Below are 20075 nucleotides of genomic sequence, written 5' to 3' on the forward strand. Positions count from 1 at the left end.
TTGTCCTGTACTTGGCTCAACTCGGCACAGCTTGGTTTGCCAGTATAATTGCAATGTGGGATTTAGCATTGATACCTTGCATCGTTTTTCATTGGTACATTCATGTTACATTCTTTATAATGGATGGCCAGGTGTAGACCTAAAATTGTCTGTCACGCTTTGGAACTGCACAGTAGTTCTTGTATATATGGATTTGAAAATGCCAAAATAACATCACTGTACAATCTCTGTATGACCTTCACACTGTGGAGGGTATAATCTTGGTACCAGCAGCTAATTTATTTTATGAAAGTGGTTCACAGCTTCACGTTGGTAAAATTCCGCCGCAGATATACCCATACACTTTTTTGTTGTTGTTCTGTCTATCTCTGCGTGGTGTCTCTCATCCACCTGCTTAACCAACAAGAGTGTAACTTTTCTCTTTGCCTCGGCCCACTAGGTGCGTGTTGGAGGGTTTGAATACTCACCGGGGACCTTGCAGATCTACTCAGACAGCCTGCTCACCCTGCCCGCCATCATTGGTATCGGGGGAGGTGGCGGCCTGCTCCTGCTGGTTATCATTGTGGTTCTAATTGCTTATAAGAGGAAGTCGCGAGATGCTGACCGCACCCTCAAACGTCTGCAACTGCAGATGGACAACCTGGAGTCCAGGGTGGCCCTTGAGTGCAAGGAAGGTGAGTTTGGACAAAATGTGGTCATAAAGAGGGGTGACGCTAGCTGCTCAACCCTCCAAAGTTACTTATATAATGCTGGTGTTCTCCTTGTTTCTTTTACCTCTCTCTTCTCCTTCCTTTGTTCTTTTCATCTTTCTCCCCAAATAACTCCTGTGTTCCCAGATAACTTTCTGGAAATCTCCCCCTCGCTGCAGCTTAACTCAAAAGCTGCACAACTCCCATTCAATAGTCCTATCCATATCTCTCTCTGCTTCCCCTCTTACTCTCTATTTCTCCCTCTGTCTCACTGCCAACTGTCCCCCTGCTGTTAGGTGGCAGCGGTGTGTGTGCATGTGTGCGTGGGTGTTGGTGTGCTTCCAGAGGAGTACTTTGATCTGAGCCAGCCACCAGATGTTGGCTCTCCACCCCATGAGAGAGCTGCCTGGCTGGCCTCACTACCATCCGCGCTGAGAAAGGGAGAGATGGAGGTTAGATAGATACAGGGCATAGAGGTGGAAAAGTGAGGGATAGTAAGGAAGGAGTGGTTTGGCATCGACCAAAGCGGGGAGGAGGGGGGGATAGAGAGCAAGAGACTTACACACCAGTACATTAGCATATATTCATTTGGCAGGAGGCAGCATGGATCCAGTGAGAGTCTACTGATGCTGTTACTGGTTTATCTGGCAAGAGAGAGACAGAGGGAGAGAGAGGCAGATGGGAGGAGAGAGAAGGAGAATACTGATAACCATAATCATCAGCATACATTTGTATTAGAGATCACTTAACCTGTTGCGCTGCTGTAGTAAAGCTCAAATAGAACATTAATTTACTGTGGTTCTTGTTGTAAGATAAGACAAAATTAATACAACAGAGGCCGAGAAATCCTGATTTTAATTTCCCAGTATTGGTCAAGCTCCAAAAATGCTGTATCGTAATGCTGTATGCTGTATCCTGCACTTCTCATAATGCAACTTGTCTCTTTTGGGTAAATGCCCATGTCAAACTCAACACTCCCAGATTGTAATCATAGACTTTCTATTAAAAAAACAGGTGACATCACTACTATCTGACTTTGGTCCCTCTGAGTGTTGTAGTATAGAGAACACACATGAATTATCTGTCTAAACACTCGCTCTTTACACTTACACAGCACATTTGTTTCTTTTGATTCAATCTGACCCAGTCATTGCTCAGAGGATGACTATGTGTACACTCCACACCACTCCCCCTGACACTCAGGTCTTCATGTCCTGCTCTTTTGCAACTCCCTGCAATTACACACAACACACACACACACACACACACATAAACCCACACAGCAGGTCAAACAATGATTGGCTGGGGTGTGCGGTGGCGAGTCCAGGTGCCCTAACCCTGTCTGTCCCCCACTGTCACCACTGTCTGGAGGACGACAACAGGATGGATGGAAGGAGGGGGACGGAGCAAGAGAGATAAATAAGGCAGACAACGTGTGAAAGGAGAAGGGGAGGGGGCAGAGAAGAAGAAGAGATGGATAGGAAGATTATGAGAGAGGAAAATGAAGTAGAAACAGACACGAAATAAATATATATTTAGGTAAGGTATGGGTTGAGAAATACCAAAACAATACAGAGAGAAAACAAGGAACCTGAGTAGAATATCTGGTTTAAAGTTTAGGAGATAAATCAGATATGGATGAACAAGAGGTGATGAATGTATGGATAGAAAAGTGAACAACTTTCTTTTCCAGACCAAGAAAGCAGCAAGCATGAACGTAGCGGACAGGCAAAATTGTTGACTTTAAATATGAATGGGGGGAAAAGAAATGGAGTGAAAAGAGGGAGCAAAGTAGAGAAAAATATACTGATCAGAGATGCAGAGAGAGATGGAGGGCATGAAGCAGCCAACAAGAGAAAAAAAAAAATAAGATGGAGCGATGTCACAGCAGAGGGGAAGCCATAGGGAAGAGAGAGGTGACCTCTAAGATGTCACTTTGAAGGCAAGAGAGAGGGAGGAAAAGAGATAGGGAGAGAGGGATAGGGTGACACAAGCCATCTGTTAGTCTGGGCTTTGGTTCGTTATTTGTTTGGGTTGTGTTTCCATGTGTTGGTGTATTTTGGATGACGCTATAGGGCACACACTCTGTTGTGCTAATGGAATCATATAGCTGTATATATTCTGCTCATGGGAGTTTTATAAAATAGAGTTGAAGCAGTCCACCAAAAGCATTAGGTGTAGGCACTATTGTAAGGGATATGAATGAGGGAATGTTTTTGATCCCATTTGCTCCCTCTAGATGTGACTTGTGAAGCCACAAGGGAGTGTACATAATGGGGTCAGAACACACACCATCTTGGAATGGAAAATGTGTAAAAACATTGACACATGCACTCACATAAATCATGTGGGCACTAGGTTATGTGTTCAGCTGTGGGGCAAGACACGAAAAGTGTGTGTGTGTATGTGAAGGAGCATGTGAGTTGGCAGCATGTAATGTGTGTGTACTCAAACGTTCACGATCCCGTGTGCAATTGTCATCCTGAACTTCCCTTTAGCCACCGACTACCAGAACACTTTCCTCTATCCTCCCCTCCATCTTTCTCTCTGCTCTTGCATAATATTTCTTTTCACTACTACTCCTCCACACGCCTCCATCTTTTGCTCACTTTCACCTGTGTTGCCTTTCTCCTCGTTAAACATTCTGAAAATCAGACTGACAGAGTCATGAATAGTCAAAGTCAAGAAAAAGGCCAGCTCTAGAGTTGATTTTGTCTTTCTGTGAGTGATTATTCAGCACTTGGACCATAGCTTTTCAGTGCTTTCTTCTGTTTTGTGTAGCCTTTAAATACTATGTTTGAAGTCTTAATTTCCAAATGCTTCCCCTTTTTTGGGAAGAAAAAAACACTAATCATTACTTGAGAACACAACTTCAAAATTGAAGGATTTGAGGCCGGTAATGACCACCTTTTAAAGTTATAATTCCCAATTTTACATCTAAATACATGCTTCTTTGCCAGTTGATATCATAAAATGTTTTTCAACCTACATTCCTTCTAAATACCAATCAGGAGGTCTCTATTTCCCTGGAAAATTCCTCCGCTCCGCATGAAGAGATGTTTACGTTTACAGTACAGAAGCAGTGGTTTGTTATTTTGTTAACAAAACCAAGAAAATAAGATTGTAACATTCAGTAGCATATTCATAACCTTTATGATATATTCATAACCATTTTCTTCTTTCTCTCTTTGCAGCCTTTGCAGAGCTGCAAACAGACATCCATGAACTCACTCAGGAACTGGATGGAGCAGGAATCCCCTTCCTGGACTACCGCACCTACGCCATGAGGGTCCTCTTCCCTGGGATTGAGGACCATCCTGTGCTCAAGGAGATGGAGGTACGGGTCAGTAGAGATCGCTCCACACACATGCACACACACACTCACACACACTGAATGAAGGAATGAATGTTGTGTGTTAGATATGTAATTAGAAATGGTCCCCTTACGTGAGGAGATTTTAATAAAGGACTTTGGTGGATAATGGGAAGGGAAAAAAAATCAAAATCTTTTTGCATTTGCAAGGATTATAATGATGGAGAAACATGGAGAGAAAAGTGTGCTTGGAAGACAAAGCTAAGCAGAAATCCAACAGAGAATCTTCCTGTTTTTATCAGCAAGTTCTCCTGAATTTTGTGGTGTTTTTTTTCTTTTCCAAACTAATTTCTACAGTTTTTAAAACTCCACATTAGAGGAAGGGGAATAAAACTAATATAAATTAAATTATTTTAGAAAAATAGAAGTTTTACAGACTTATTTTATGTAGCCGAGTTAATACAAACATCACCTGAATGCCTATCAAACAACTTCCAAGCCAAGACCTTCAGGCCGAGGAGGGTTCAAGCCCAAACAAAAAGTAAATTGGTAGAAGAAACTCGTAGGGCAAGCTCCAGTTTGATGTAATACAGTAAAGGGAAGGTTCTTTTTTGGGGAGTGAGCAATGTCTTAGCTCCTCTAAGACTTGGTACAAATGATAGATTGCCTCTACAGGACCAAGCCTGTTTGAGGCTCCTGAAAAAGCAATGTTCACACGTTCAATAAAACACTCCTCCCCTGCACTACTGCTCGTTTCTCAAGAGGGAACACTCTATCACTCACATGAACCTCGGCTGTGTGGACACTGTAACGCGGCATGCACACGTACCTCCATCATTTCTCTGTATACATTAGACTCTCACACATACATCACATGGAAATGCACAGTTGCGCTCGGCTGACATGCATGTAAGGTGGCGGGCACAGGGACAGCGCTTTGAGACATTCGGTATCTGCTCATGCTATCAACTGTATTCCATAGGGATAGTATAGCGCGACATTGGATTTTCATTTGTATGGCTCAGGCAATCACAGGCCACAGTAGTGCGCTAGCAGGCAGATCAATTTCTTATTACAGCATGAAGCTCACATTCTCACTTCAAACCTTCGTTTCTCTCCCTTAGAGGGGGAGGCCTGCCCATTGCTTTGAGAGAGGAAGAGAATCAGTAGAAAGGGCGTAGGGGGGTGCAGTAAGGGATGAAGGGAGGTAAAGAGAGAAGGAGAGAGAGAACTGGGGAAAAATGAGATAGCATTGGGACAACTGTGGCGAGAATAAAAGGTAAGAGGTAAGAATGAATGAGGACAAGAGAGAGAATAGAAAGGCAGAGATATGAAAGCCTCGTTTTATGGATGCATCTGGAAGCTGGAACAGAATCCATATTGCTGACTTTTTTCTGTATGTAGATAAACATATTGCGAGTGTGCATGAGTGGCTCTTTTGCCAATGTACCCTTCATCTGATATATCCTATTCTCACACATACTCATTAACCCATTTCTCAACTGTTACTCACAAACGATTCTTTTCTCCTTCCTTTAACCTCTTGCTTTCCACCCCTTTTTCTGCCCCATCTCTCTTCTTTCCTTCCAACTAATTTCCTGCTTCCTTTACACAACCTTACCTGCCTGGCTGGTTTCCACCATTCATCCAACACTCCCTCCCTCTCCTCACACTCCTCCCCATCATCACTTCCGTACTTCTCTCCTCCAGGTCCCCGCTAACGTGGAGAAGGCCCTGACGTTGTTTGGCCAGCTGCTGACCAAGAAGCACTTCCTGCTGACCTTCATCCGCACCCTGGAGGCGCAGAGGTCCTTCTCAATGCGAGACCGCGGCAACGTGGCTTCCCTCATCATGACGGCGCTGCAGGGGGAGATGGAGTACGCCACTGGTGTCCTCAAACAGCTCCTGTCTGACCTCATCGACAAAAACCTGGAGAGCAAGAACCACCCGAAGCTCTTACTCAGGAGGTATGAAAAGAGGGAGGGAGGCAGGAAGGAAGAGGGGTTGAAAAAAATGTCACATATGCACATGTTTCCCCACTGGGGGTTCAAGTGTGAGGTTACGTCCTTTTTGTGTGTGTGTGTGTGTGTGTGTGTGTGTGTGTGTGAGATCAGACCTTTTGATTTTCATACTCCTGACTTGGTTAGGATGTCCTTGCGAAGAGGCATTCTTCTGAAAGTGGGCACCCTCGAAAACATGCAAACGCTGGAAAACCAAGCAGATAGTTAGGCTCATTATGTCGCTGAAGTAGGAAGAGAACAGAAAATGGAAGAAAATAGAAGACGATGCTCTTTGAGAGTGTCGAGCAATTAGTTTTCCATCATGCAGCTGAAGTTATGGAACAGGAAGGGGGGACAGTGACTGTAGCTTTTAGAGGCGTATGTGACATTACCTCCTCTCTATCTCTCAACCCTGTCGCTGTCAGAGAGGATTACACCCCTGAGCACACACACACACTCCCAACGGAGCTGCAGTCAGACAGACCGCTCTTTCCTTTCTCTCACACACACACACACAGGTAGAGAGGGGGAAAAGTACGAGAGATAGGGGGTGAGGAGGAGGAGGATTTACAAGGAAGGGTGTGAAGGATAGGGAGAGAAGGGAAGAGAAGAATGCGAGGTGAAAGAGGCAGAGGCAGTGAGAGAAAGGTGGATGGAGCACAGGGAGGGAGGGAAATGGTGATTGACAGAAAGCGAGGGCAAAATGTCTAGAGGGAGACTTGGGCTAGAGGCAAATTGATGGAGAGAGAGAAGAGGAGGGAAGAATAGAAAGGCTGTAGGAAGGTAGAAAGGTGCAATATGGTGAGAGAGTAGATAGGCAGAGGGGGGGAAGGAAAGGAAAAATTAGTCGGCGCAGACAGTCAGGCAGGAAAAGATACACGTATTTAAGGAAAGACACAATTAGAGAAATGGCCCGTCTCCAAATAAATTGGAATTAGACATTAAATGATAAAAAAGTTATGTTTTTTTCGTCTCCTACTTCTCCTCGGAGAGATATTTAATTAAAAATCTAATCAAATAAATGACTCTCAGCCAGTGTGCCTGTGTGAAGCCTTTTCCAATCCCCTCTTGGGGCGTACGGTCACAACATGCTGTCCCTGCTAACTACACTAGCCTCGGGAACTGGCGTTAATAAGCTCTGCAATTATTACACATAGTTCACCCTGTTTTAGTCTTTTTTTTTTACTGCAATAGATAGACTTGAGATTTTTTTTTTAAGACATATACACAGAAAGGCACAGGAAAACAACTTAATAGTCTTCTCCTATGTGGATTTCCATCCCCTATGGCGAAATTATGCTCTCCACATTGGGTGCATTTTGTTTGATTTGTACATTAGAGGCTCAGACTCACTGCGTGTGGCCAGGAAAGCTGCATCGACCCTCTTCTTCGTGTAGCACATGATGAGGAACTTTGGAACGATAGGTGCCCAGACGTAGCTTCCCCCCTGAATGAGATGATGTTACAAAGCGCCCACTATCAAGTCCTGACATGCCCAAAAGCATGTTCTGTCCAGGTGTATTCGCCTCCCTAGTCCTCCAACCCTCCTTTCCCTGTTGCCTCATCTTTCATCTGGTATATTTTGCTGACAGCCATGAAAAAGAAACGGTTCCACATACATCAAACAACGCTCAACAGTCAAACAGGAGGCTTGCGGAAGCGTAGGAGTTCATGTCTCGTTCCTGCTACAGGCCTTCACTGGTTCCACTAGTGCATTGGCCTAGTTTCCTGTCTTTTCCTTTATTCCCTTCCTATTCCTCAATTGTCGTGAAAAAAAAAAAAAGAATTTCCTTTGACAAGAAAATATCTTTCAGTGCTGTCATTTCTCAACAGAATGTACCTTTTCTTCTCCTTTTTGCACCCTGTGCCATGCTAATGATTAAGAGACTGATATCTACAAGAAGCTGGAAAGTGCAGCAATGTGGCCCAGTTAGACAACCCAGTAACCCCACACAAGAATCCAGATAGTTCTCAAGCATCCCCCCATTCATCTAAGAGAAAACAAGGAATGGATAATTAAACAGTAGTGAAAGGGAGCAATTGCAGAAAACAAGGAGGTAAATCTGAAGACGATGATTGAGAGAGAGAAATAATCTTTTTCGGGGTTTTTTTTTTTGCCCTCCTGCTTTCCCCTACATACCCGCAGTACCGGTCTCCCTTTCAGCTGTTTAACAAATTAGACGCAATAAGTCCGTTAATTACAATGCCTTTTAATTGTTCTGTTTTCATTCACCGTTTGTTCACGTGTGTCTCCTCGAGAGTGTGCACGTTCAGAGTTTCCCCTCATTACACGGTAGGTTTGTGATTAACGAGAGAAGTTAGCGAATTATACTAATTGCTGTATTTTTAATGAAGACGAGTGGGTTTGCTTGAAGGAGGAAAAATGTGAGGGAGGGGGGTGGAACAATGAAAGAAATGGAGGGGTTTGTTTTGCCAAGTTAATTTGTTTGCGTGTGAGGTTTTGGGGGGGAGTGAAGGAGAGAAAGGGAAAGGGCTCGGTTGTTTGAAGGCTAACTGCACGGCGCCTGATAATGCCGTATGTTCTAGCCGGGGGAGGGAGGGGGGGGTTTGTTTGGGTGTGCATGCTGAAACAGGGAGGAGCAGTTTGGAATGACTCCAAAACCCCCCGGTGTCTTGTGCAGAGGTTTACTGAGGTGATGGCATAAAAAATCATTCTGTTTTTTTTTTTGTTTTCTTTTCTTTTCTTTCTCCCTCCTCAATTCCTTCCGCTCTCTTTTCACTATCACTTTCTTTTTCTATTATTTCCCTCTCACCCTCATCCCCAACCCTACCCCACCGTTTCATCTCTCTCCCAGGACGGAGTCAGTCGCTGAGAAGATGCTCACCAACTGGTTCACCTTCCTGCTTTACAAGTTCCTCAAGGTAAAATTGTCTCACACACACAGACACACATAACTTTTGAAGTAATACTAATACCGCTGGTGTTTGAGAATAGAAAAAAAATGCCACTTTAACACAAACGCACACACACACATACACACACACACACACAGCTGCAGCATTAGATAAGGCAAAGGCAGCAGGCTACCTATCCCTTACCTCTGCCTTTCATGTGGTAAATTCTCCTTTCTCCGAATTGAGGAATCTGTGGAGTCTGAAGCGCTGTTCAGACACAGCTGGTCATGTTGTTGTGATTGCCATAGCCTGTCGCACTAACCTGTCCTCTCTTTGTGTCCCTCGCTTGGATTCTTTTAGAGCCAGGAAAGTGTGTGTGCGTTTACCTGTGCACATGCAAGTGTGTTCCCCCTTCAGAGCTTTGGGGCTTAGTAAAAGAGGAAGCCAGAGATCTTACAAAAATGCATTTCCACATTTCTTTGTCTGTCTGTCTCCCATGTTCTCTTTCTCCCTCTGAATTCCTCTCCCTCTGATATGGAATCAGAGAGAATTATTGAGGCTTAAACTGCTAAATTCTTGTTTCCACACACACATTCTCTACATTCAAACATTGCTGCAGCTAATCAGTTAGCAGCGGGGCCTTAAATCCCCGCCAGGACAGGCATTCTGGTGGACAGCAAACCAGCCAAGCCCCCAGGGGTCCCAGTTAGCATCTGTGTGTGTGTGTGTGTATGCGTGTGCGCAAGTGTATCAGTTTTGTGTTTGCGTGCATGTGTGTTTTGGCTCCATATGCGAGACTGGACGGGCAGAGTCGGGTTCAGAGACAGGGGAATGGGTTACCAGAGAAGCTGTTGGGGATGGTGGTGTTTTTCCAGCCTGCTTTTATAACAGCTGTCTTTCTACAGAATGAACTTTAGACAAGACAAGAACAACAGTGGAAGGACATGCAAAGGCAGATGAATTAAGAGAGAAAAGGGCTAAAAGCAGAAGAAAGAGCCAGAGGTAGTAATGTAGGGAAAAGAGGAATTTTTGGGGATGTGAAAGAGGTTTTAAAATGAAAAGTGGGGGATGGAGGGATTGGGGAAAATGAGCACTGAAGCAAAGACTCACTGTAGCTAGCAGCAAGGTTACCAGCCTAGCTTTTATCTAACCTCTGCAATTCAGCGCCTCTCTTTCTCCTGAGTTTTTAGGGGTTGCATAAAAGAAAGGCCTGGAACAATTTCAAGGTTCAGCCAGGTGTGAATAGAGATGGGTAAAGGTCAAGTAGTTGTTCAAGAGAAGGGAAGAGATGGAGCTTTTACTTAATAAAAGGAACAGGAGTAAGAAAAAAAAAAAGCCTTTTATCCATTACCCTATTCTAAGGGTTCACTTGTCCTCCTTTTGCACTGGCTTGTTCAAGAGAGCGGGGAGTCACATGGTTACACTGTTTTTGCACCTGAGGTCCTGCATGTGAGTGAAAAGGTGGGTTAGATTGGATATATTATCAGAATAAAAAATGTCTGTGTAATAAGACTTTCAAAACGCAGTATGCTAATTATCAAGTTATAATGTGAATAAATCAGATATGTTCAATATTATCAGTCTGTGTCTGTAGACATAGAGGTCAAAAATGACAACATAAACATGGAGCATCAAGGCTGAGATGCAGCTCAGAGCTGGTTTGTATGCTGCGAGACAGAGAGGACGTCAGCTGGTGTGCTGTGTTTTCTCTGTAGGAAGCAGGCAGTGCTAGATTATCCCACAGAGTTCATCTGACAGCTCACCAAGATGACTGACATGTGTTGTGATGCAGGAACAGGCCCAACTGAGAGGTGGAGGGCAGGACTTTGCTGTACACATCTCTGGTTCAAGGCACAAAGTTGCATGTTGAAGAAAAAATGTGAATTGATTCAGAATTAATATATTGGTAATTTGAGTACCATCATGAGACCAATAACATTTAGAAATACATTAATGTGATGCATATAATGTGCTATCTTTAAAGGATAATTCAGGTTTGATACAACTTGAGTCTTATTTTCATAGATTTGACCTTAATTTCCATTGGTCACGATAACATTGTACTCACCAGAGTGATTGCTGAGATACGAGAAGACAGTGATATCGCTACAAGAAGTTGTAAACAAGCTAACAGTATAGTCAGATTATCAAGAGTCCCAAACTTTTTGACTTGTGACACTTTTAAGATGAAGCTTAACCTTCTCAGTATCCCTTTTCACAAGTTTCATGTCTGTGTGTTGGGAGCAGCTTAACCAAAAAATGATGTTTCCTCTTCAGACTGTTTCATTTGAATAATCTTTAGAGGTCTGAAGATGTGAAATGATCCAGAATGCACAGATTAGAGGAAAGTCAGAAGAAAAAAAAATACTAATATGAGCATCTGCGTACAATTATCCAGATAGATTCTACTGAAAGCCAGAGAAAGTAGGAAGTGGACTTTGAGACTGTTTGGGAACAGCTGGTGTGTTTTTTTTTTCATCCCCCAAACTAAAAATAATTTCTTTAGTAGAAATATGTTGTTATTCTCATATTTCCCCCCTCAGGGAATCCCTCACATTTCCACAGTGAACCATCAGGCGGTCCTGACCCACACGATGGGAACCAGTGATCTGAGCCACTTAGTTGGAAATAAAACCAAAAAGTTAGTGCGCCCAAAATGTCATAGGAAATATGTAACCATGGTAGGTCAATGTTGAACTATGAGTTGGTCTGTAAACTGTGATGTTCACAGCGGACAGTTTGTGTAATAATGTCACTGTTCACCTTCATTTTCTCCTCCAAATAAGTTTTGCTAACCTGGATATTTGTGTAAAACCCCTCAGTTAATCTGAATGCTCATGTTTCTTATTCTGTCTGACCTACGAAAATAAGTCCCATGTTGCAATAAACTGGAATTATCCTTTAAAGATGAGAGGATCCCAGGAGCTGTACAAGCAGCAGTGCTTAGCTGGCAGCCCAGCAGAACGAGTGAGTGAAAAAAAGAGAGGGAAAGAGAGACAGGGGCCCAACTTCCCAGTGTTCGTTGCCTGGTTGACACATTTCACACGCCAAAGTGCTTCTCCAAGCGTTTTTCACCCCTCAGTCGTTAACCTTCTATTAACTCCTCCATCAATTGCCACTCACTCACACTCACACTTCCTCTGATTTCTCTCCTTCTTGCTCACTCACCTACTCACTCACTCACACACACACACATACACACACACACACAAACACAGATTTACAGAGGGTGTTTTTCCCCAAAGAGACACTGGGGAGAGGCTGGAGCATGTGAGAGAAAAATAGCGTGTGTGAGTGTGTTGTTCTGTCAGTTATCAGGATGCCATTAGCCAACACAGGCCATGGCCTCGTCCTTTACTACTCCGGCTGTGGTTGGCTCACGGAAGATTAGAAATATAATTGGAGAGTTACTCAGCAAAGCTCTGCACTTTTTGCTGTTGAGTTGTTTGAAGTTTTTGCACAGTTGCATTTGTATTGTTCATTTTAACAATCTGTCTCTCTCTCTCTCTCTCTTTCCTTCTCTTTTCATCTGTCCCCCATTCGTCTTTCACTTCTACCCGTCTCCCTCTTCCTACTACCACATCTTTCTTTTCTTGTTTCCAGGAGTGTGCTGGAGAGCCTCTGTTCATGCTGTACTGTGCCATGAAGCAGCAAATGGAGAAGGGACCAATTGACGCAATCACAGGAGAAGCCCGCTACTCCCTCAGCGAGGACAAACTCATCAGACAGCAGATTGACTACAAGACTTTGGTCAGTACACAGATGCATACTAGTGGACATAGACAGTTGGACCAAACATTTGGTGCTGGGGGAAAATGTAAAACAGATGCACACATACAGTATATTAACACAGATTTAATGTGTCCAGTATTCTCGGAAAGCCTTACTTATTTGATCAAAATGAATTCCAAGTTGCTAAATCTGGGGTCATTTTGATATATATAAGTTGAAAACCAATATGAGATTTGATGCTGATGAGTTCCACATATAATAATAATAATAAAAATCTACATGTGCACTGTTCCTCAGTTGAATATTGATTCTAAACTGCTGCATGAGGTGTTAGTTTGCAGGTCAAAAATCATTGCAGGGTCATGCTTCCTCACGTCAATAGTAAACGCTACCATTCTGTGCTGACTTCCTGGTCTAAATGTGACCCGTGCCCTTTGCCCTCTGACCACTGCCTCTGTAGACGCTGCACTGTGTGAACCCGGAGAATGAGAACGCTCCGGAGGTGACAGTGAAGAGCCTGAACTGTGACACGGTGACGCAGGTGAAGGAGAAGCTTCTAGATGCTGTGTACAAGGGCACACCATACTCTCAGAGACCAAAGGCCTCAGATATGGATCTGGGTAAGGAGAGGGAAAACTACTTCACACATACACATACACATACACACAAAAGTATACACACAGAGCACAGGTGCACTACTACAGGGGGTAAAAGACTGAATTGTTTCAAACGCTCTCTGAAGCAGGAGGGGGCCCTTCAGACAGGAGAGGTGATTCTGCATCCAAAAAAATTCAAGTGAGGAGCCAAAAGTCTGAACCCAGTCTAAATTTAATTCAGTCACTGAACTTTGCTGGCTGCATTCTTTACTAAATCACAGCAACTTGGCATGTTGTTTGGAGGAGGAAGTTGTCTGTGCAAATTGATTGGTGTGCCTAAGAAGTGGGCAGTAAGTGTGGCTGTGAAAGAGAGGAAAATACCACAATTGTCATATCTGAGTGGAAGTTGTACTCACTTAACGATATTGAAATTTTAAGTAGGGGTTAAAATACCAGTGTTAAGTTGTGCATATCTATGAAGTAGCTCATGTACATAAACTGAAGCCATATTGCGTAGATTCACAGACACACACCTGCCTCCTTTTCTCTCTCAATTTTATATGTACGCAACCTTACCTGTATCTCCTGCGTGTGTGTGTGTGTGTGTGTGTGTGTGTGTGTGTGTGTGTGTGTGTGTGTATGTGACAGAATGGCGGCAGGGTAGGATGGCTCGCATCATCCTTCAGGACGAGGACGTCACCACTAAGATCGATAACGACTGGAAGAGACTCAACACCCTGGCTCACTACCAGGTATCCTGCTGCTTAAGCTCAACATAAATCCCATGATGCTTTGTGTCTTACTGAAACAATGACATCTCATTGATTTGGATGCATTCAACAAACAGTAATAGCTGTCATTGTTTTGGGTAAAATTCAGCCCATTGAAACAATGTCACAGTTGTCATCTCTGTTCATGTTGTTTTGTCGCAAAACAAAATAAAAAATAACACATTTTAACTACGCTAGTAAAGAAATTTCACTTTTGGTTGTGTGGTTTGACTGTAATCTTGCTGCTGGACATTTCGTGCAGTGATAACTGATCTTGAAAATCCTTTTTTCAGGTGACAGATGGCTCAGTGATTGCCCTGGTGCCTAAACAGAACTCAGCCTACAACATCTCCAACTCCTCCACATTTACGAAGTCCCTCAGCAGATACGGTACGAAAGAAGGTGTGTGTGTGTGTGTGTGTATGTTTATGTGTGTATGTCGATGTGCACTCATTTCATAATATGTGCAAATGCATGTCCAACGAGCTATGTGTAAAAGCAAAATACCCATACTGCTTTGAGATTCTGACCTGTATGTTTTAATTTAAAGTTGTTTTGCAGTTACATTTCTATACTTTTAATATGTTGGTTTGTGTCTGTCTGTGTCATCTCTGTACTAGTTAAATTCTGCATCTGACACCAACTCTGTCAACCTGTTAAGTTGATCTGCAGTTCAGTTCAAGACCTGTTGAACAACTTGAAGCCTTCTTTAATATATATAAACTACTAAACTAATACACTCTAGCCACCTGAAGTACTGTAATGTTAAAATGGAATTACACATTTTCACATTTATTGAAAGAAAAATCTAGTATTTGAACACTTTATCAAATTTAGTTTTCAAAGTGGTAATGGCATAGTACTAAAATTTTTGTTTGTTGTCAACTCCCATCATACATGCCATAAAAGATCACAGGCATGACAGCTGTCAGCAGCACAGTTTGATATCAAGGACAGCGGGCTGGTTTCTGTGTCAGTGACTTACTGGCTGTCCAGCTCTTTATCACTGCTCACTTCTCTTTCAGTTTCTCTGTGATCCTCTTTATACCTGGCATTTTTGGTATTTTTGTTGATGAAATAATTTAGTGCAGAAATGCATAAAATCCACATGTAAATAAGCCAAAGAAAGTGAAATGCCTTTCCCCGTTCACAGACTGGAGCCATTAAATATTAACATTGTTTCATGTGTGCATCTGACCAAGAAATCACATAAACAGGTGTCAGGTAGGACAGAACATAGCATACTTTTTCCACCTGCACAGTATAGCAGACTTGAGCTGCTCCAGTTGCACAGCGGCTGTTTATGTCATCCCATGCGGTTTACGACCTGCTTTTGTGCAACCAAGGCATAACAGACAGGAGACTGACTTAACTGCTGGTTAAAATGGATAACTGAATGTGCAGGAACTTGTTGCATTTTGGGTGATCCTTTAACCTCCAACATGTGACCCAACCAATGTCTTCTCCCATGCCAGTCTAAGTACATTTGAGAGTATGTTTAAGTTTTAAATGAAAGTAATTGACTGACTGTCAAACTTTGGCTCATGAATATGTCTCAGAAGCATTTTTATGCCAAATAAATGTCATCCAGTTACATCAGATCGAGATACCACGAGGCACATGCTAATGCCAGGTGTGAAGTGGACACTTTTTTCATCTCTCTCTCTCTCTTTTCTGTTTTCTGAGCCTCACTCTGGTCTATAGTTACTGTGCTCCTGAGCTCTGCCCCCATGACATGCACATAAATACACACTAACGTCCCTATCACACTTGCTCTGAACTTCCTGGTCCACATTCTCTCCTGACATTTTGAACTGCTCAATCCTTTCCTGCTTTGTCACGCAAGTGTCAAGCATTCAAACTGAAAGCGTAATGCTCCGTGTCACAAAATAGGGGATCACTGTCCAACAAAGGGAGGGAGGGAGGAAGGAAGGGAGCAGGAGCGAGAGAGAGTGACAGACAAATTTATTCTGGTATGAAAGACTGACATGCAAGTAGAAGAAGCCGTCACCTTTCAGAAATGCTTTTAACTTCACAAGGAGATTTTGCTCTCTCTTTGACTGCCTCAGATTTCTTATTCATGTGTTTTTTTTCTACGTACAAAGCCTAAATTATTTCACCTTGAAATGGAGATTAAGTCAAAAGGAATTATACTTTTATAAACTACAGTAACTCTATATATGTAATCAGATTGTATTTATCTAATGATACCCTGACTGCCTCTACCAGAGGACCTTTGTATAAAGAAACTTGACCCCTGAACTTCCTGAGGAGGGAGGCCAAAGAAAAATTCTTTCCTGGACTTACCTTATTTACCTTTTTATCCCTGGACACTAAACTATTACAACAAAGCACATCTTGAACTCTAACTGTTATTTTTGGCACTCACCTCTCCTCCATGTCTTGCCCTCTTCCTCCTTGCAGAGAGCATGCTGAGGACAGCCAGCAGTCCAGACAGCTTGCGATCCCGAACTCCCATGATCACCCCCGACCTCGAGAGCGGCACCAAACTGTGGCACCTGGTCAAGAACCATGACCACTCAGACCAGAGGGAGGGCGACAGAGGGAGCAAGATGGTCTCTGAGATCTACCTGACCAGACTGCTCGCTACCAAGGTATCGAGAAGCTGTACATTCACACACATACACACACACACACACACACACACACACACACACTTAAACTCCTTGAGTCAAAAACTCCATCACATCCTTGTCATGTAGCCCACTTCCACCAGCAGTCCCTATTGACCTTTGTTTGGTGGTACTCTCAAAGCTCATTAACATTTTTCATAACCTTTTGCACAAAGACACACATATGCACAGGAATGAGTGTGAGTGTCTTAATTAGGAGGTTGACCTTTGACTATTGAGCTGTTTGGTTGGTGTTACTGGGCCCTCTGTTGGTGGCCTCGGGGCTTATAGGCCCAGGCCTTTACCCTGCAGTCATTACTCACCAAATTCCTCCAAGTCCTCCAGACCTCACTGTGGAACCCTTGTTGAGGTTCTAATGCAGCCTGCGTCTTTGGATGATTGGTCTCAAAGGTTATCTGGAGTCAGGCTCAGTGTTTGTGTTGATGTGTGTATTTCATCCCTGAACTGTTAGCCAGGCCATTAGCCAGTATGTGATTGAGTTCCCATCACTGTTAAAATGTTTTGTGAGACAGCAGTTGCAACCCTGGAATTACTTTATATTCTGGGGTGTTTATTAGCCTCTACAAAGGCCTAGACCTTACGCACAAAGTACACATGGATTCCTGCTTTTTTTTTCCAAATCTGCTCACTTACTCCTGAAAGGACTCAGGCAGGCACACAGTCACACAAACACACAGAAACTGCCTATACAGCCTACCAACAGTGATAGGCTTTTGCTCTCATTTGCAAGTACAAACTGTCTTGGTGATTCAGCTCACCCTGATACTTCCTCTCCCCCGATGTTTCGCTCATTAGCTCTAGATTTCCATTGTTGGAGCTCCAGGTAGGAAAGTGCAAAGTTAGCGGCATCAATGCTCCCTCGATTGAGAAATTATTAAGATGCAAGCCAGAGGAAGACAATGAGGGAACTTGGAGCGCTGCAGTTTGATCTTATTTATTACAGCCCCCACAGCTTTGTGTGTTTAGGAAGCTGATTTGTGGATGTGTGAATGAGTACAAAACTGCAGATTCAACTACTGGCTGATTTAAATAAGGTTTTGTAAAAAAGTGGCCCCAAGAACGTGCTGGAAGCTTGTGGGAAATATCAAATCATTTCGACTTCAGAGGAATTTGTGAGGATTCAGAATTGTGTGATGTGGTAAAAAACATTGCAGAAGAGCCTCAGGCTGAACTCTCAGCGGGGCCCATCCTAAATACTGTAAAGAAGACTGAGCACTCAGCATCATCTCAAACTCTCAGAAAGTTGGAGTACTAAAAGCAAAGCACTGTCATTCTCAAACACCTGCCACTGACAGCCATCGCCTACAGCCAGACCAACACAACCAAAGACGAATGTGCAAGCAGAGGAAGTTGTTTAATGGTGTTGTAACTCAACTGCTCAATGCTTCTTTTAAGTGTAATTAACATGGATACGTACCTTTCATTTATAATGAGATGTAAAGGCGCAGAAGACTTAAAGTCCTTCTCTATAAACTCTGACCTGCTCACATATCCCTTTATTGTAGTTCTCTTCTTTTGCATGAAAATACACAGAAACTGGGCTTGTGCTTCAGCATGTTTTAGAATTGAAACATCATGATACATCCTCTATAAGGACACACAGGGAGATTTCTTTGTGTTTTTTGCAAACTAACTAAGCCGGTCGTGATTCTCCTGCTCAGGGTACGCTCCAGAAGTTTGTGGATGACCTGTTCGAGACCATCTTCAGCACAGCGCACCGAGGCAGCGCCCTGCCGCTCGCCATCAAGTACATGTTTGACTTCTTGGACGAGCAGGCTGACAAACACTCCATATCAGACTCTGATGTGCGGCACACTTGGAAGAGCAACTGGTGAGTGTTTGTTTGTGTTTCGTTATAGTGTTGCTGTCATATGAAAAAGACTCGGTCTGTAAGGCAGCATCTATGCAACACTTTAACATTGGCAGTGCAGCAGAATGTACAGTGTCCTTATTCTCTCTGTCTTTCTTACCTTGGGTGTTTTATCACTCACAGAGCTGTGTGTGCAGCTTCATTCATTGCAGTTCTCCCCGCACCCTAATAGCCTTTAAAGTCTAACTGCGAGTCCTCCTCTACATCCCTTGTTTCCCCCTTAATCCTTCTAGTCTTCCACTGCGGTTCTGGGTGAACGTGATCAAGAACCCCCAGTTTGTCTTTGACATCCACAAGAACAGCATTACAGACGCCTGCTTGTCTGTGGTGGCCCAGACCTTCATGGACTCCTGTTCAACATCAGAGCATAAACTAGGGAAGGACTCACCTTCAAACAAGCTGCTCTACGCTAAAGACATCCCCAACTACAAGAACTGGGTAGAGAGGTACGTCAATATATATGGAATTTGTTTTGTCCTACAACTGTTTTCAAGAAAATGTGCAAGATGTCAACCCTTTTCGTGTGTGTGTGTGTGTGTGCGTCTGCAGGTACTACTCCGATATCTCCAGGATGCCGGCCATCAGTGACCAGGACATGAGTGCCTACCTTGCGGAGCAGTCACGCCTGCACGCCAACCAGTTCAACAGCATGTCAGCCCTACACGAGATCTACTCCTACATCGTCAAGTACAAGGATGAGGTGAGATCTCAAGCGTTTCTAACAAAATCTAGATCATTTTGACCAACAGCAGCTCATCATTTAGCCTTCATTTTTGGGCATTTTCATCTTATTGTAGTTTTTTGTGTCTTCATGTTTGCATAGGTGATATTTTAGTCCTATGCATGTGTGTTATTGTAGGAATTCAAAAAAAAAAGAGGCTAAGAACAGCCAGGCTTATTTAAAAAGACTTGCCTCACTCAACAGTTGATTCAGGTTTAAGAGCTAACATAATCAGGTTAAGTGAAACACCAAACATTTGTGTTTATGACGTATGAACCAGTCAGGCGGCATGCTGACAGCCTTGTGTTGGGCAGAATTCCTCCATGTTACAAATCAAAAGAATCCACATTTGTAACGTTCACTGACCTCTTCCCCTTTTCTATCTTCAGATCTTGTCGGCTTTGGAGCGGGACGAGCAGGCGAGGAGACAGAGACTGAGGAGCAAGCTGGAGCAGGTCATCGACACAATGGCCCTGGCCAGCTGAGGACCATCCAGCAACCTCCGTCTCCTCCTTCTCTTCACTCCTCCTTGCCATCTGTCTCTCTCCCTCGCTCCTCTCACCCAGACTACAAACAAAACTCCAACCCCCAACAATACGACAGACGAACTGCAAAAGGACTGAAGCAGTATACTGCAAAATGGGGGGGTTCGGCAGAGATGGGCGGGCCTGTGTATGCTTACATGTGTATGTGTGTGTTTGTCTGCAGCCCCGTATGGCGTGTGGGCTCTTGTCTGTGTGAGAGACTGGGACACCGGACATTTTCACACATGCATACATGGAGAACATGTCGACATGACAGCATTTGATTATTGTGGATGTTGGTGTTTGTGGTTTGCTTGATTTTGATTTCCGGAGTTTTGTCGTGATGAAGC

General features: G+C 43.5%; 1 protein-coding gene across 4 annotated transcripts in view; it reads left to right on the forward strand.

Annotated features, from left to right (window-relative positions):
- Positions 1-19766, forward strand: part of LOC122980395 (plexin-A1-like) — a 192211-nt gene extending 172445 nt beyond the window's left edge. The window contains exons 20-32 of one of the 4 annotated variants that reach the window (XM_044348347.1): positions 440-674; positions 3884-4032; positions 5713-5969; positions 8819-8885; positions 12462-12608; positions 13051-13210; positions 13835-13938; positions 14250-14358; positions 16381-16571; positions 18272-18441; positions 18714-18926; positions 19030-19180; positions 19591-19766. In XM_044348347.1, coding sequence (XP_044204282.1) covers positions 440-674; positions 3884-4032; positions 5713-5969; positions 8819-8885; positions 12462-12608; positions 13051-13210; positions 13835-13938; positions 14250-14358; positions 16381-16571; positions 18272-18441; positions 18714-18926; positions 19030-19180; positions 19591-19686 — 2049 coding nt within the window. In that variant the 3' untranslated portion in view covers positions 19687-19766. The remainder of the gene's footprint in view (positions 1-439; positions 675-3883; positions 4033-5712; positions 5970-8818; positions 8886-12461; positions 12609-13050; positions 13211-13834; positions 13939-14249; positions 14359-16380; positions 16572-18271; positions 18442-18713; positions 18927-19029; positions 19181-19590) is intronic. The other 3 variants (XM_044348349.1, XM_044348348.1, XM_044348350.1) reach the window with 3 other exon arrangements.
- The last annotated feature ends 309 nt before the right edge of the window (positions 19767-20075 follow it).

The sequence above is a fragment of the Thunnus albacares genome, chromosome 4, assembly GCF_914725855.1.
Source record: "Thunnus albacares chromosome 4, fThuAlb1.1, whole genome shotgun sequence".
Lineage (NCBI taxonomy): Eukaryota > Metazoa > Chordata > Actinopteri > Scombriformes > Scombridae > Thunnus > Thunnus albacares.